Genomic DNA, 16,432 nt, shown 5'->3' with positions numbered 1-16,432 from the left:
GGGTGTTTCCAGTACAGGCAATTATGAATAAAGCTACTCTGAACATTTGTGTACATACTTAACCCCTGAGGAAGGATGTGATCTACATCCAGTGCCCCCTCCCACTCTAGTATTTAACACAGTGCCCTACTTGATGGATTTTTGGTGAAGTATGGTTTCAAACTAGCAGTGATTTGTCTCTTGGCCCTCAAATGGAAAATAAAGTCCAATGTCATAACAAAGTCTGCTCAGAGTTTCCACTATCATCACAAATAATGAACAAATGGGCCGGGAAGTCAGTCTCCTGTATTTAAATGATCTATTTCAGTCTTGTTGCCAGTTAAAAATAGAGTTGTGCTCCCAGATACATTTTAGTGACTGATTACGAAAGAATGTAGATGTTTCCTACACTGTTTTTTTCCTAAGAGTGCTACCCATTTTCTTCATCTCCTTATCCTTTCCTTTTCTTTTTAACAGTAATTCAGAGAAAGGTAGATCTAAGTGGAAATACTATATAGATATTCAAAGGAAATCTATGTTATACGAGGAATGTTATTATTTTGGTAGTTAATTCCAAAATTTTCTTTTTCATTTTCTTTCCTCTAGGATTATCTATCTGGGAGACAACAGAAGACAGACATCCTAGGTTTTAATCATGGATCTGAAATCATGAGCAAGCCTGGAGATTTAGCTTCTGAGCCTCAGCTTTCTTGTCTCTGAAATGGGGATTCAATACCTTCCATACAGGAGTTCTTGGAGGATTAAAAGACAGAAGTCAAGCTGAGCTCTTCAGGCAACAGCCTTTGTGAAGCCCAGTTCTCATTGGACCCAGGCCTTCTTCCTACATGAGCTGCTTTTTGTGTTTCCTGTTGTCTTTCTGATAACTTGGGTATTGGCAGGGATCTGTCTGCCAAGTTTCCTAAACTGTGTACTCAGGCATCTCAGGGTACAGCAGCAAACCCACCTAGAGCAGTCCAGGACGATTTTATTTTATGTTTATTTATTATTTTTGAGAGAGAGACAGGGCACGAGTGGGGGAGGAGCAGAGAGAGGGAGACACAGAATCCAAAGCGGGCTCCAGGCTCTGAGCTGTCAGCACAGAGCTCTATGCGGGGCTTGAGCCCACGAGCTGTGAAATGATGACCTGAGCCGAAGTGAAGTTGGACGGTTAACCGACTGAGCCACCCAGGCGCCCCCTGGGATATTTTAAATTTTAAAGGGAAACAGTGAAACTTGGCATCTGTCAGACAAGGCATGAACTGTACTGGCTCCAGGAAGTTTGCAGTTTCAGCATTAAATTATGGTACATTTCTTTCATTGATGTCATATCTTTGCAAGACTGTTTTCTGTGGTTGCTGTGACGAAAAGTAAATGCTACGTGGAAATCTGTGTACAACAGGTAGAAGATAGCAAAATCCCATCTGAATCCAAGGTTTGAGAAATTGCAGTGACCAAGAGGTAAAGAGATCTCATTAGTACCTAAGTGGGGTTATTTAAAAATGAAATAAAAACGTATTTTTCTCCATTTTTTTGTGTATTATTTTTCATATGCCTACTAAGGTCTTAGGATATGAATATTCATTAAGTTGTTTGGATCTTACTACATAGTAGGTGGTATTTCTTAGGTATTCCTTTTGGTCTAGGGGTATGTGAAAAAGTGACTGAGATACTAAGTGCTGTGAACTAACTTTGTTCTAAAGATGTTTAACCTAGGATAGGTAACAGTAATATAGAGGAATATGTAGATTTTGTAGTAGGTATGTAATAACAAATGTTACAACAGTCAGACTAAATTTGTAGATAAACTATTCCCCAGGAAACCACTTCTTTAATTAGCTAATTCCTGTGTATCCTCAAATCTCAATTAAAATATAACCTGTTCCAGGAAGCCTTCCCTGATTTGTAACTCTCGTACTCCCATTCTCAGTGCCATCTAGATAAGGAACCTGTCATCTAGGTTTCCAAAAACACATTGCTTATCCCAACATAGCATCCTAGGATCTTTGATTTTTTTTGTCTCTGAGTTTGTGGAGGGTGGAGACCAGATCTAAATGAATTTTGTATCTGTTGAATCTGGCACCGTATTTAGCAGGTAACAAGTGCTCAGAAGGTATTTGTTGATGAACTAATAAAATGTACACAGGTATATATGGGTAATAGTAACCAGTGTTTACTAAGCATTTTACAGGTACTTCCAGGGTTATTCAAATGCCATTGTATTATCTTATAACTTGAAGACGATTTAGTTTTCTTGTTACTTAAAGACCATCTAGTGTGATCTCTGAGTTCAGAAAGGTGAATGGAAGGCTGAGAGCAGCAGTCACTTCTGAACCTGGACTCCAGGGCTCCTACATTTTAACTTTTTCCACACCATGCACTACACCTGGTCACCGGCAAATAGAGTATAAACTTCTTGTGGACAGGATCCTCTTAACGTTCTTCTGCAACCTTCATGAATAGAACCTTTAGGCACCTGAGGAATAGTTACCACAGTTGACTTCATTGCGCTCCAGTTTCAGGGAAATTATAGCACTTGTTGATGAAAGAGACTTTAAAATACAACGTGAAACACAAATATGGAAGAAAAAACCCACTGGAGTCACCTGGGTGGCTCAGTCGGTTAAGCGTCTGAGTCTTGATTTTGGCTCAGGTCACGATCTCTCGGCTTGTGGGATCGAGCCCCTTATCGGGCTCTGCGCTGACAGCACGGAGCCTGCTTGGGATTCTCTCTTTTCCTCTCTCTCTGCCCTCCCCCTCCTGCTTGCTCGCTCTCGGAAAATAAATAAATAAACATTAAAAAAAAAAAAAAACAAGAATAGAAGTTAGAGCATGTATTATTATTGTTGTCACTGTTATTATTTTGTTTTTATGAACATTTCAATTATCAACATGACAATTTTCCTTGGATTCATTCACTTGTTCACCTTAAATTTTGAGCCTCCATTATTTGCCAAGCCGCATCCTAGGGAAAACACAAATTATCTTGGAGCTTTTTGTGTACTACCCAGATATTACACAAATAATTACTAAATTGTGGTTGGAAGTGACTGGCAGGAAGATAAATACATTGTGCATTGAGAATATATTAGGGACCGCTGCACACTCACTAAAACGGCTCAAATCAATAACCCTTACCTTACTAAATATCGTGGAGAATGCGCAGCAATTGGAACTTCAAGCGCTGCCGGTGAGAGTGTAATGTGGTCCAGCCACTTTGGACAACGGTGAAGTACATACTTCTCCGAAAGCCTAGTGATTCCAGTCCTCGGTATTTACCCGAGAGAAACGAAAACACGCGTCCACACAACGACTTGCACAGAACTGCTGATGGTTATAGCCGCTGTCTTCATAATCATTCAAAAGCTGCAAATACCTGTAGTGAACGGGTCCACAATTGTACTGCTTCCATACGGTGGGCTACTACTGTGCATAAGGAGGGCCTACGGGCACACCAGCGGTCCTGGGTGAGACTCAGGACATCGTGCTAAGAGAAGGAAGGCTGGCTCAAACGAGTACAGGGGATGAGAAGTTGTGTGACGTCAAAGGACGGGTAAAACTACGGTAAAGTGATAGAAACCGGATGAGAACTGCCTGGGAGTGCAGGGATGGAAGGGCGCTATTCTCTGCCGGTGCTGCGGTTACCCTGGTGGCTGAATCCGCCAAAACTCATGGACGGCACACTTCAAATAGGTGTATTTTATTCCACGTAAATTAAACCGGAGTTAAAAACAAACAAACAAACAAACAAACAAACAAACAAACTACACGGTGGCCCAACCGATGCAGGTGGCTGGGAGCAGGGGTCACGGAGCTTTTTTAAGAGGAAGTGCGCCGGACCGGGAAGGGGGCTTTCCAAGGGCCAGGAACTTTCCCCGGCGTTGATTCCAAGAAGCGACCTCTGTTTTACAGGCGGGGACGAAGATGCCGCGGCCGCCGGGCCACGGCCAGCCTCCAGGGAGAGGCCGGGCCGGGCCGGGCCGGGCCGGGCCCCCAGCTCCCGCCGGGGGCCCCCGCTACCCGCGGCAGGGCCGGCGGGAGCCGCCGCGGCGAAGTCGCGGGCGGGGGAGGCGGGCGCTCGCCGGCGTCGCGCCGACGTCACGCGCGTGCTGACGTAGCCGGCGGCCGCGGCCTCTAAAGCGGGCTGGGTGGCGGGGGGCGCCGAGTTTGACTAGTTTGGGGGCCGCCCGGCGCCTGGCGCTGCTCCCGCGGCCCGCCGCGCCCCGCGAGCCGCGCGTCGGCCGGCCCGTAGCGGCGGGGAGCCGCACCGGCGGCGGGGCGGCGCTCGGCGCAACTTGGTCCCCCGCGGGCGGGCGGCCGGGCGGGCGGCCATGGAGCCCCGCGGCATGGAGTACTTCAGCGCCCAGGTGCAGCAGAAGGACGTCGGCGGCCGCCTGCAGGTCGGCCAGGAGCTGCTGCTCCATCTGGGCGCCCCCGGCGCCATCCCGGACCTGGAGGAGGACCTGGGCCGCCTGGGCAAGACGATCGACGCGCTCACCGGCTGGGTGGGCTCGAGCAACTACCGGGTAAGCGGCGGCGGCGCGGCGGGGCCGGGCACGCCCTCCCGGGCCGGCCCTTTAATCCCGGACGTGCGCGTCCCGCCGGGCGAGCCCCCCGGGGTGCGCCTGGCGCCTCCGAACCGCCCCGGGAACGGGAAGGGAAGCCTGTGGGCTCGGGGGTCGGCGGGGGGGGGGGGGGGGGGGGGCGGGGGGTCCCTGGGCGCGCCCCCGAGCCGGGGGCTTCGTTCCCACCGCGACCGAGTTTTCCCCCGGTTGTGAAGAGTGACAAATTCAGCGATTCCGCGACTCGATGCGGAGTTACTTGGCGTCAGGACACAGCGTTTCGCCTCCTGTTTCAAACTCATTGGTGATTTGCATACACAAAGCGCTCGAAGACTTTTTGCATTTGTACGTCCCTGTGTCACCGCTACTTGGAGACGGAGGACATTGGGATACGATATTTTTAAGTTCAAAAGAGTGTGTTAAATCAATCTCCCTTATTTAGTGATTGTTTAGCCTGCTTAATCTTGTTTCTTTTCTTTATTGCTTTTTTTTAAAATAAATTTTGAGCCTGCAAGGTTGTGCTCTTTGTCTCTAAAAGCATCTTTAGAGCTTAATCAGGTGCCTGATTAAGTTTACTGTTAAGTCTAATACAAAGATGCTGACCCCAGGGCATTAGGTGTTTGTTTTTCATTTATTGTGGACGGAAAGCAGTTAAATGCTGTTAACTCCTTTTACCGTAGTTGAGGGCCGACTCGGATTCGAAACCTGTGTCTCAGCAGGTTAGCTGATGCCGAGAAAAAATTGTACAAGCAGGAATGAGTGTTTTTGAAGAGCTGGTAGGAGGTGGGCTGTAATGTAGCCACGTTGAGAGACCAGGTAATTCTGTAATGAGCCCGTACCGTAGTTTTTAGCAGTTATTTTTCTTTCGAGTCTTCTGGTGGCAGTGTTGCTTTGAAATGCGAGTTCAACTCTGGACGCAGTGATTCTCCTAAGTAATTTATACTTACAACCCTGCAAATAGGCTATACTTTGAAAGCTTTATTCTCAGAGAGTAGAAAGACAGACTCCACTACTGTGCAGATTTAATGGTGAAGCTTAAACATGAGTTTTGGAAGGGGTTGACTTTTACAAGGATAATAAGCCGTTTGACAATTAACCAGTTTGATGCTCTGTTGCATACTAGCTCGTCATTCTTTTGTAGAACTTCAGGAAAAGTTAACATTTGATATATCAGTACCATTTGGGAGAAACCACCTAACTTTACTCACCGTGTCAAGGCATATACCCACTCAAGAGAATTGATTTCATGTTGTAACATAGGCTCTTGTAGAAAAAGTCAGCTCTTTGGTAGGGCTTGCTTCTTCCCTTCCCAGCGAAGGGTGTCACCTACGCAGACCGTGGTGAGTTGGCTTTGGGCCCTTTCACCCCTCAGATGTACCATCTTCCACAGTAGCCCGATTTTTCTTTAATGTCTTTATGCACTACTTGCACTCAGTGCTGTGTTTTCCTTTCAGCTGGTCCATAAGAACTAGAATGTATCCAGGATCTGACGCAGGCTCTCATCTCTTCACCATTCTGTCTATGCTCCTTACTAGATGCTGTAGCTTGAGACAGTTTCCACAATCAGAAGATAACTGCCACAGGCTTCCACGACCTTAGCCACACACTCCCTTGTAGCTACGCCCATACATTCTGCCACCTGCTCTGTTACATGAAAGAAGGGTCTTTCTCGCTTCCGTGGTCTCTTGCCTCCTTAAGGACATCAATTCATCAATTCTCCTTTCTCCTTCCCGAATCCTTAGTTCTCTTCTTTCTACTGAATGCTGCATTGTTAGAGGGCATTGGGCTTTGTTTCTTATTTGAGTTTTATAAAGTAAGTTACCAAACTAGGTCGTCATTTTTTACCCAAGATACAATAAAACCTATTTGACTCTTTTGAAAAAAAGCATATCGTGGAATTTTTTGAACCTACACACAAATAGAGAATTGTATTTAAATTTCAAATTATGCTGAGCAAGTTCTAATTTTCTTCAGATTTGATAGTACTTTACAATTCGTCTTAACAGCCATCATGACTTCCATAAATTTGAGTGATGTGCTGTATCCTGGGTGGTGGTCTAGATCCTGAGGATCCCGCTGTGAGGAAAACTAGCAAAGCTCATTCATTTAACTTCATTTGGATATTTATTGAGGACCAACTACAAGCAGGCACTCTTCAGGCACTTCAGATACAGTAGTGGAGAAAGAAATCCTTTCCTCTGTGGACTTAGGTTCTAGTGGAGGCAGGGAACAAACAAGGTAAGTAAAATCTACAGTATGCTAGATGGTGGTAAGTGCTTCAGAGAAAACAGCAGGAAGGGAATAGTGTTGGGCAGGATGCAGGTGTTGGAATTTTTTTTTTCAATATATGAAATTTATTGTCAAATTGCTTTCAAGTATTGGAATTAAAATTTTTTTTTTTTAACGTTTATTTATTTTTGAGACAGAGAGAGACAGAGCATGAACGGGGGAGGGTCACAGAGAGAGGGAGACACAGAATCTGAAACAGGCTCCAGGCTCTGAGCTGTCAGCCCAGAGCCCGACGCGGGGCTCGAACCCACGGGCTGTGAGATCATGACCTGAGCCGAAGTCGGACGCTTAACCGAATGAGCCACCCAGGCGCCCCTCAAGTGTTGGAATTTTAAATAGATGGTCATTGGGGCACATGGGTGGCTCAGCTGGTTGAGTGTTTGGCTCAGGTTACCATCTCATGAGTTTGAACTCTGCGTCGGGCTCTGTGCTGACAGCTCAGAGCCTGGAGCCTGCTTCGGATTCTGTGTCTCCCTCTCTGCCCCTCCCCTGATCATATTCTGTTTTTGCCTGTCTCAAAAATAAAGAAACATTAAAAAACAAACAAACAAAAAAACCCACATGGGAAAGTCAGATCCTTGCCCTTATGGAGATCCCATTAGAAAGAGAAAGGCAGAAGGGGGGTGGTGCCTGGGTGGCTCAGTCGGTTGAGCATCTGACTTCGGCTCAGGTCATGATCTCGCGGTCTGTGAGTTTGAGCCCCACATCGGGTTCTCTGCTGACAGCTCGGAGCCTGGAGCCTGCTTCGGGTTCTGTGTCTCCCTCTGTCTCTGCCCCTCCCCTGCTCATGCTCTGTCTCTCTCTGTCTCAAAAATAAATAAAACATTAAAAAAAAAGGCAGAAGGGTATACAATGTAGATAATGTCAGGTAACAAGTGATTGTAATCAACTGATGTGGATGGAATGAGGCTAAGATGAGACTAGTTGGGGGTAGTCGAGAAAGTGAGGTGAAAATTGCGTACAGACATGAAATAAATGTAGGAGTGAAGAATGGTTTAGACAGAGGAAACTGCAAATGTGTAGGCCCTAGTTCTGCGAGGAAGATAAAGAAGGACAACATGGCTAGAGTTTACAAGCGAGAGGTGTTAAGAAAGATGAAATTGAGGCGGCAGGTGGAAAGGGCCCTGTAGGGTTACTCTAAGTCAGTGGAGGGGTGGCTTCCTTGCCGCGCGTGGGCTGTAGAGGCGCACCAGAAGAAGCAAGGAGGCGGCTGAGACTGGTTGGTGGCACAGCGGTGTTGGAAAGGGGAGGATTTTGAGATGCAGTTTGGGGATAGAGCCAGTGGGACCTCCTTTGGGTCCAGAAAGAAGAATTAAGCATCATTGCCTTTCTTTTTTTTTTTTTTAATTTTAATGTTTATTTATTTTTGAGACAGAGAGAGACAGAGCATGAACAGGGGAGGGGCAGAGAGAGAGGGAGACACAGAATCTGAAACAGGCTCCAGGCTCTGAGCTGTCAGCACAGAGCCCGACGTGGGGCTCAAACTCGAACAGACCGTGAGATCATGACCTGAGCCGAAGTCGGATGCTTAACCGACCGAGCCACCCAGGCGCCCCGCGTCATTGCCTTTCTTGAGCACCCGTCATACACTTGGTGAATTGGTCGAGGGGTACTTGAACCTAGGGAAGGTTAAGGTTTTCCTCCTCCTTTTCTGCCTTTCTGTAACCTGACTCTTGAGTATCCTATCATTTGTCAGCTCTACTTTTTTGTATTGTTTATCTGCAACTATAACAGTAAGTTGACCCCAAAAAATGGAGAAATAAATAGCATTTATATCATAACCATGTAGTGCTCAGCTAAGTAATGTGCTAAGATTTCAAGTATTTTCAGAATCCAAAACCACAGCCCCTTTGCCGTTTGAAGGATCCTTTCCAATATCAGCCTCACCTTGATTGTATTTCTTATAAACTATCAATTTCTTAAAACATACCATTTCTTAGGTTGCTTAAATAAAAGTTGAGATCTAGCTATTTATATATGGATCTTGCCTGTTCTTTTTACTTAAAGAATGTCCAGGTTTTTTATTTTTTTACTGTAACTGTCCTTTTATGTTGTCACCTTGTATATGTGCATGAAAGTTGAGTAAGGCAGTGATTCTGAACCCATGGGATTCAGTGCCCTCTTTTAATGTCTCCCTTATAATCCTGAAATAAAATTTATACGTAATACCTAGTACACATAATTTTTCAAAGTCCCAGTAATGTCCTAACTGTACTAAAAGAGGAAAATTCTATGTAATTTGTGATGAGATAAAGTAGATGTCGATCTGGAAATGTCCCAGCCTGACGACCCATGAAGACATAATGGTAGTTAGGTGGCTGTACCAATGCATATTCTTGCTGTAAATGCTGCCACATAGTTCAGGTGTGTGGTTGCTGCTGGTTCAGACTTGACAAGTGGCATTACTGTTGCTGATGGTGATCTTCTGGAACTCCAAATCCCGAACCTTATTTTCCTTGAGTATTCCGTCTTAAAGAGTTTGATCACTCCAATCCAGATATCTGACATTCGTTCTTAATTCTCTTCTCCCTCTTCACACTTATTTCATGGTCCTCATTTGATAAAGTGCAGTTCTGGTTAATTGAACTCTGCGTATCCCACATCTGTACCAGTGCAACTGAAGGAAGATGGAGAAAAACACAAAACCTCTAACTGATTTCACTTAAAATTTAAAAAATTTTTTTAGATGTTTATGTATTTTGAGACAGAGTGAGCAAGCAGGGGAGGGGCAGAGAGAGAGGGAGACAGAGAATCCCAAGCAGGCTCCGCAGAGCTTGATGCAGGGGCTCGATCTCACAAACTGTGAGATCATGACCTGAGCCAAACTCGAACACTTAGCCAACTGAGCCACCCGCGGCCCTCAGTTTTGTGACTTTAAAACACCCTAAAATTTAAGCTTGGTCTTAGCTCCAAATTTGATTTTTAGAGTTTCTGTTTTTTTACCTGTTAAAAATGTTATTTTGCTTTCATATTTGTAACATTTTATTGTTATGCTTTTGTATTTATATATTTAATATATGTTTATATTTTTGCTTTCTGATATATTGAAATGAAATGGCATTTTGTGTATTACTTTTTATGGCCAGCCTACTTATAATTCAGAACATTTTTTTTTCTGCAATTTGTGGATTCTTTTAGGTTTTCTGTACATATGGTAGTCCCTTCTCATCCATGAGGAATCTGTTTCCAAGACTCCCAGCAGATGCCAGAAACGGCAGCTAGAACCTGTATCTACTGTGTTTTTCCATGTAAATACATGTCTATGGTAAAGTTTAATTTATGTTAGGCACCATAAAAGATTAACATTAATAATAAAACAGAACATTTATAACAACATAATACAATAAAAGTTACGTGAATGTGGTCTCTCTTAAAATCTCCTTGTACCGTACTCTCCCTTCCTGTGATGATGTGCGATAATAAAGTGATGAGATGAAGGGAGGTTAATGATGTGGGCGTTGTAATCGTGTGGCATTGTGTTAGGCTACTGTTGACCTTCTGATGAGAATTATCTGCTTCCAAATCACAGCCGACCTTGGGTAACTGAGGCTATAGAAAGCGAAACTGGGGATGAGTAGGGACTACTGTAAAATCCAGACCATAATGATAGTTTTGCTTCTTCTTTCCATTTATTTAGTTTTGCTTGGTTTGGGTGCATTTGGCTAAGACTCTTAGGATGAGGTTGAGTGAAAGAGTGTGGGCCTTGAATTGTCCTTTGTTTCAAGAACAATTTCACCGTGAGCAATCACACTTACTGTAATTTTTAACGTTTAGCTATGAAGGATTTTTAACATATCTAAAGGTAGACAGAATAAATAGACCCACCCACAACACCAGTCCATGGCTAATTATGCTCGTTACTTAGTCATCAATCACAGATACAGTGTTTCATCATTAAGACTTTCTAGTTAGTGTCTCAAAGATAAGTGTTCTTGAAAAAAAATTGTTACCATAACCTCACTACCATTAACACATGTAAAAAGCTAATTCCTTGGTATTAAATATGCAGGGTCAAATTTCTAATTTTCAAAAACATCATACGGGGCGCCTGGGTGGCTCAGTCTGTTGAGCATGTGACTTTGGCTCAGGTCATATTCTCACATTTTGTGGGTTTGAGCCCCGCGTCAGGCTGTGTGCTGACAGCTCGGGGCCTGGAGCCTGCTTCGGATTCTGTGTCTCCCTCTGTCTCTGTCCCTCCCCCATTCGTGCTCTGTCTCTCTCTGCCTCAAAAGTAAATAAACATTAAAAAAAAAAAAGTCATACAAATTTTTAAATTCGTTATTATAAGAAAAATCAGGATCCAAATAAGATTTCCACATCATGTTTAATACATTAGTTTCCTGTTGCTGCTGTAACAAATTACTACACACTTAGTAGCCTAAAGCAACATATAGTACATTCATTTTCTTAGAGTTTTGAAGGTGAGAGGTACGGAATGGATTTTATTGGGATAAAAATCACGGTTTCAGCAAGACTGTATTCTTCTGGAGAACTCAGAGGAGAGAGTTTTCCAGATTCTGGAAATTGCATGCCATTTCTTAGCTTATGGCCCCTTCTTCCATCTTCAAAGCCAGCAGTATAGCACCTTCAAATCTTTGTGGGTTTTGTTTATTTTTTTTATTTTTTAAAAATGTTTTTATTTTTGAGAGACAGAGCAGGAGTGGTGGAGGGGCAGAGAGAGAGGGAGACACAGAATCCGAAGCCGGCTCCAGGCTCCGAGCTGTCATCACAGAGCCCGACGCGGGGCGCGAACCCACGGACTGTGACATCGTGACCTGAGCTGAAGTCGGACACTCGACCGACTGAGCCACCCAGGCGCCCCCGAAATAAAGAATTCTCAAAAGCCAACAATAAGAAAATGAACAATCCGATTTTTACAATGAGCAAAAGATCTTAACAGATACCTCAGTGCTGAGCCACCCTGGGGCCCTGCACCTTCAGATCTTTCTGACTGCCGGTTTTGTACCCACATCTCTGCTTAACCTCCCGCCTCTCTCTCGTGTGGGATCTTGTGATATATTGGGCCCAGGATAATCCAGAGTAATTTCCCCGTTTTAAGATCTTTACCACACCTTTAAAGTTCTTTTTACCGCGTAAGGTCCTGGAGGTTAGGATGTGAACACCTTTGGGAGGCCATCCCTCAGTTAACGTGTTTATTAAGTCTCTGAGTTTGTTTCTACCTCTGTTAAAAATTCTTTTTCAAGATTCTTTTAAAAAATTCTTGGACTTTATTTGTGGAGTTTCACAAGTTGTGATTTTGCTGATTTCACTCCTGTAGTGTTAGTTCCTCTGTATTTTACTATAAGTTGGTAGTTGGACCTAAAGCTTGATCAGTTTCAACCTTTATTTTTCTTCCCCCCTCAGGAGGCACATAATGTTGAGAAGGCACATAAGGTCTGCCAGTATCTTTTTATGATGTTAACAATCATCAATGTTCGGTGCTTAGATCTCTTCACTCGTTAGGGCTTGTACAGTGATATTCTAATTGTCATTCTGTCACCTATTAACTAGGATGCTTTGTACAGAGAAACTTCCCATTTAGTCCTTTTTTAAAAAACGTTTATTTAGTTATTTTGAAGGGAGGTGGAAGGCGGAGGGGGAGGAAGAGAGAGTCCTAGGCAGGCTCCACGTTCAGCACAGAGCCTCACGCAGATCTCACGACCGTGAGGTCATAATCTGAGCAGAATCGAGTCTGATGTTTAACCCACTGAGCCACCCAGGCGCCCGCCCCGGCCTCCACTTCTATTTCATTGGCATAGTTTGTAATAGAAAGGCGGGCATCCCTGATTTTGTTGTGCTTTGCTTTATTGTGCAAGTTGAAGGTTTGCGGTAACCGGGCATGAAACGTGTCTACTGCTGCCATTTTCCCAGTGGCACTTGGTCACTTTGTTATCTGTGTATCACATTTTGGTAAATCCTGGCAATATTTCAGACTTTTCTGGTTACAGTATGTCATGATGGTCTGTGGTCAGTACGTTCAGATGTTACAATTGCTCTATCGTAATTGTTAGGGAGCACCACGAACCACGCCCATCTGAGAAGGCCAACTCAGTCTCTACACGCAGTGGTGCTGACTGCTCCACTGAGCAGCTGCTCCCCGTCTCTCTCCTTCCCCCCAGACCTCCCTGTTCCTGGACACACAGCCGTGTTGAAATGAGGCCAATTAATAGCTCCACAACGGCTTCTACGTGTTCAAGTGAAAGAAGGCGTTGCGTGGGTCTGACACTGAATCCAAAGCTAGCGGTGATTAAGCTCAGGAAGGCAAGTCAAAAGCCAAGACAGGCCAGAAGCTAGGCCTCTTGTGGCACGCGGCCAACTTGGGACTGCAAAGGAAAGGTGCTCGAAGGAAACTGAGCATGAATGGTAAGAAAGCAGAACGGCTTCATGGCCGATCTGGACCTAGTTTCGGTGGTCTGGAGAGGAGACCAGAGCAGCCACAACGCTCCCTTAAGCCAAAGCCTCATCCGGAGCGGGGCCCTAACTCTCTTCAATTCCGTGAAGCCCGAGATTGGTGAGGAAGCCACGGAAGTTGGCTCGTGAAGTTGAAGGAAAGGAGCCGTCTCCGTCACCTACAGGTAGCAAAGTAGCACAGGCAGCACGGGAGTCCCAAAGCGTTCCTCAGAGGACCCAGCTGGGGCGACCCCCGAAGGTAGCTGCCTAAACAGCGGATTTCCAGTGTGGACGGAGCAGCCTTGCATCAGGAAGGAGACGCCACCTAGGACTTTGACGGCTGCAGAGGAGAAATCGGTGCCTGGCTTCGGAGGACAGGGTGACTCTCTTGTTCGGGCTAATGTAGCTGGTGACTTTGAGTCGAGGCCAGTGCTCGCATCATTGTGAAAATCCTGAGACCCTTAAGCATTGTGTTAAATCCACTCTCCTTGTGCTCTGTAAGCGAAACAGCAACGCCGGAAGGACAGCCCATCTGTTTACACGGTTTCCTGAATATTTGAAGCCACTGCTGAGAACTATTGAAGGAAAAAAGATTCCTTTCAAAATATTATGGATCATGACAATGCACCGGTACCCAAGAGCTACAATGGAGCTGTGCAGTAAGAATTAATGTCGGTTTTGTGCCTGCTAACACCATATCCGTGCTACAGCCCATGGATCAAGGAGTAATTTTAAAGTCTTATTTAAGAAATACATATTACAAGGTTGTAGCTGCCATAGGTAGTGATTCCTGTGATGGAGCGGGGCAGAATAAATTGAACAAACCTGGAAAAGATTCGCCATTCTAGATGCCATTAAGAACATTCGTGATTCCTGGAAAGAGGTCAGACTATCGACATAAACAGGAGTTTGGAAGAAACTGATGACTTTCAGGGGTTCAGTGGAGAAAGTAACCTCAGATGTGGTAGAGACAGCAGCAGAACTAGAATTAGAAGTGGAGCTTTCACTGTGCAGAAACTTTTTATTTAGCTGTAGTCCCAATAGCTTCTTTGCTTTTATTTCCCTTGCCTCAGGAGACCTACCTAGAAAGTTGCTGCGGCCAATGTCAAAGAAGTTACTGCCTGTGTTCCGTTGTAGGATTTTTATGGTTTCAGACCTCATATTTAGGTCTTTGATCCATTTTGAACTTATTTTTGTGTAAGGTATAAGAAAGTGGTCCAGTTTCATTCTTTTGCACGTTCTTGTCCCGTCTTCCCAACACCATTTGTTGAAGAAACTGTCCTTTTCCCACAGGATATTCTGATGGGTTAAAGAGGTGATTGGGATTAAGGAGTGCACTTGTTGTGATGAGCACAGGGCGATGTAAGTGTGGAATTAGTAAGTATGTTGTACATCTGAAATTCCCACAACACTGTATGTTAACTGGAATTAAAATAAAAACCTTAAAAAAAATGGAGCTTGAAGTCGGGACTGACTTTGCAGTCTCCGGATAAAACTTGAACAAATGAGGAGTTGCTTCTGATGGATGAGCCAAAAAAAAAGCTTTTCTCGGGACGAGATCTATTCCTGCTGAAGATGCTGCGAAGATTGTTGAAATGACAGCAAACGTTTAAAATATTGCATATTTTGAGCAGCTGATGAGCAGCATCAGGGTTGGAGAACATCAACTCCAATTTTGAAAGAAGTTCTGTGGGTAAAATGCTGTCAAACAACATCACATGCTGCAGAGAAATCATTCATGAAAGGAAGAGCCAGTTATGGCACACTTCACTGTTGTCTTACTTTAAGAAACTGCCACAGCCTCCCCAGCCTTCAGCAGTCACTCCCCGGCTCGGTCGGTAGCCATCAACCACCCTCCCCCAGCCAAAAGAGTACAACCTGCTGAGAGCTCAGATAATGGTTAACGTTTTTTTAGCAATGAAGTATTTTTTAATTAAGGTGTGTACTTTTTAGAGCCATGATGCTATCGCATGCTTAATAGAGCTCAGTCCAGGGTAAACATGACTTTTATATGCTCTGGGAAATGGAAAAATTCACTTGACTCACTTTGTTGCAGTATTCCCTTTGTTGCAGTGGTCTGGAACAGAATCCACAATATTTCTGAGGTACACTGTAATTTATAGGATTCTTTCCTTTTGTTTACTAATTGTCAGAATACTGGGGTGGCCTTCTAGCATCCTCCAATATCGGCCACATAGTTCTCGTCGTTACGAATTCTTGTATTTAAGCACATCTGATGTGTTTCAAGACGGTGCGCTTATTATCCTTATTAACATTCAAACTGTCCTATCTTGGCACGACCCTAGTAACCTCTGATAGTATCTTTGCTGTCTGGCATCGTGAGATGTCCTATTTCCTGCTCCTGCCCTGGGATCAGCCGCTTCTCCAAGAAGCTCTTGTTCTTTTTAGTGGGAACGAGTATGTGGAAAATGCAGTGTGAGTGCCAGTGGGACTCATTGTTCTTGTCGATGAATAGGGTTCGGTTTTATTTTAGTTTTAAAGAAAAATACATCATGAGTTTATAGTGATTCTAATTCAGATTCCGGACTGCAGTCTTTCCTATTTCTGTATGTCTTCTATCTCCTTCAGCCAACAAGATTTCTAAAAGCATTGAAGTTTCTTTTTTGCAGAGTTGTTGTTGTGTTTAGTGTTTATCCCCCTGGAGAGAGATCATCAAATTGCTGTGCTTGAAAATCTGTGTGGTTATAATAATAATTCGGTATACATTTAGGTTCACTTATTTTCAGTGAAACTAGTTATTGCTACAAATAAGGTGTGTTCACAATAGTCTTGGTTTCTTTCTCTATTACTTATAGCCTATTCCTAATGATTAATTTTTTTCCTGATTGGTTTTTCATGGTTGTTATTTTTAATAAACATTTCTAAGTAACTGTGTCTATTCATAGCCCTCTTTGTGTATATACACATTGCCCCAACTTGCTTTTTTCACTTAACAGTATATCATGGAGGTTACTGCACAGCAGAATTGGGAGAGTAGTCATTTTTATTTTTAAAGTGTTACAGTACCCTAGAGTGTGGATGTACCATAATTTATTGACTCTGTCTCATATTGATGAATGTTTGGATAGTTTCCAGTCTCTTGCAATGAATAATGTCTGCATGTTTTTAATAATTTTGCTAGTGTATCTTAGGGATAGATCTTTTTAAGTGAGATCTTACCAAGTGTGCTTGTCTTTCCTGCTGATTTGAGATAC

The 16,432-nt window shown here is 44.1% G+C and overlaps 1 protein-coding gene and 1 long non-coding RNA gene across 34 annotated transcripts in view; one reads left to right on the top strand and one right to left on the bottom strand.

Annotated features, from left to right (window-relative positions):
* LOC132682864 (uncharacterized) overlaps positions 1 to 16,432 on the bottom strand; it is a 79,560-nt gene that overhangs the window by 12,070 nt on the left and 51,058 nt on the right. The window lies entirely within an intron of this gene.
* Positions 4,112 to 16,432, top strand: part of CLASP2 (cytoplasmic linker associated protein 2) — a 180,418-nt gene continuing 168,097 nt past the window's right edge. For 12 of the 33 annotated variants that reach the window (XM_060638117.3, XM_060638111.3, XM_060638115.3 and 9 more), the window contains exon 1: positions 4,115 to 4,502. In XM_060638117.3, the coding sequence (XP_060494100.1) occupies positions 4,308 to 4,502 (195 nt within the window). In that variant the 5' untranslated portion in view covers positions 4,115 to 4,307. Of the gene's footprint in view, positions 4,503 to 16,432 lie in introns of all 33 variants that reach the window. The other 21 variants (XM_060638098.3, XM_060638103.3, XM_060638099.3 and 18 more) reach the window with 4 other exon arrangements.

Source organism: Panthera onca, chromosome C2 (assembly GCF_046562875.1).
Source record: "Panthera onca isolate mPanOnc1 chromosome C2, mPanOnc1 haplotype 2, whole genome shotgun sequence".
Lineage (NCBI taxonomy): Eukaryota > Metazoa > Chordata > Mammalia > Carnivora > Felidae > Panthera > Panthera onca.
This window is presented reverse-complemented; position numbering and strand designations above follow the sequence as displayed.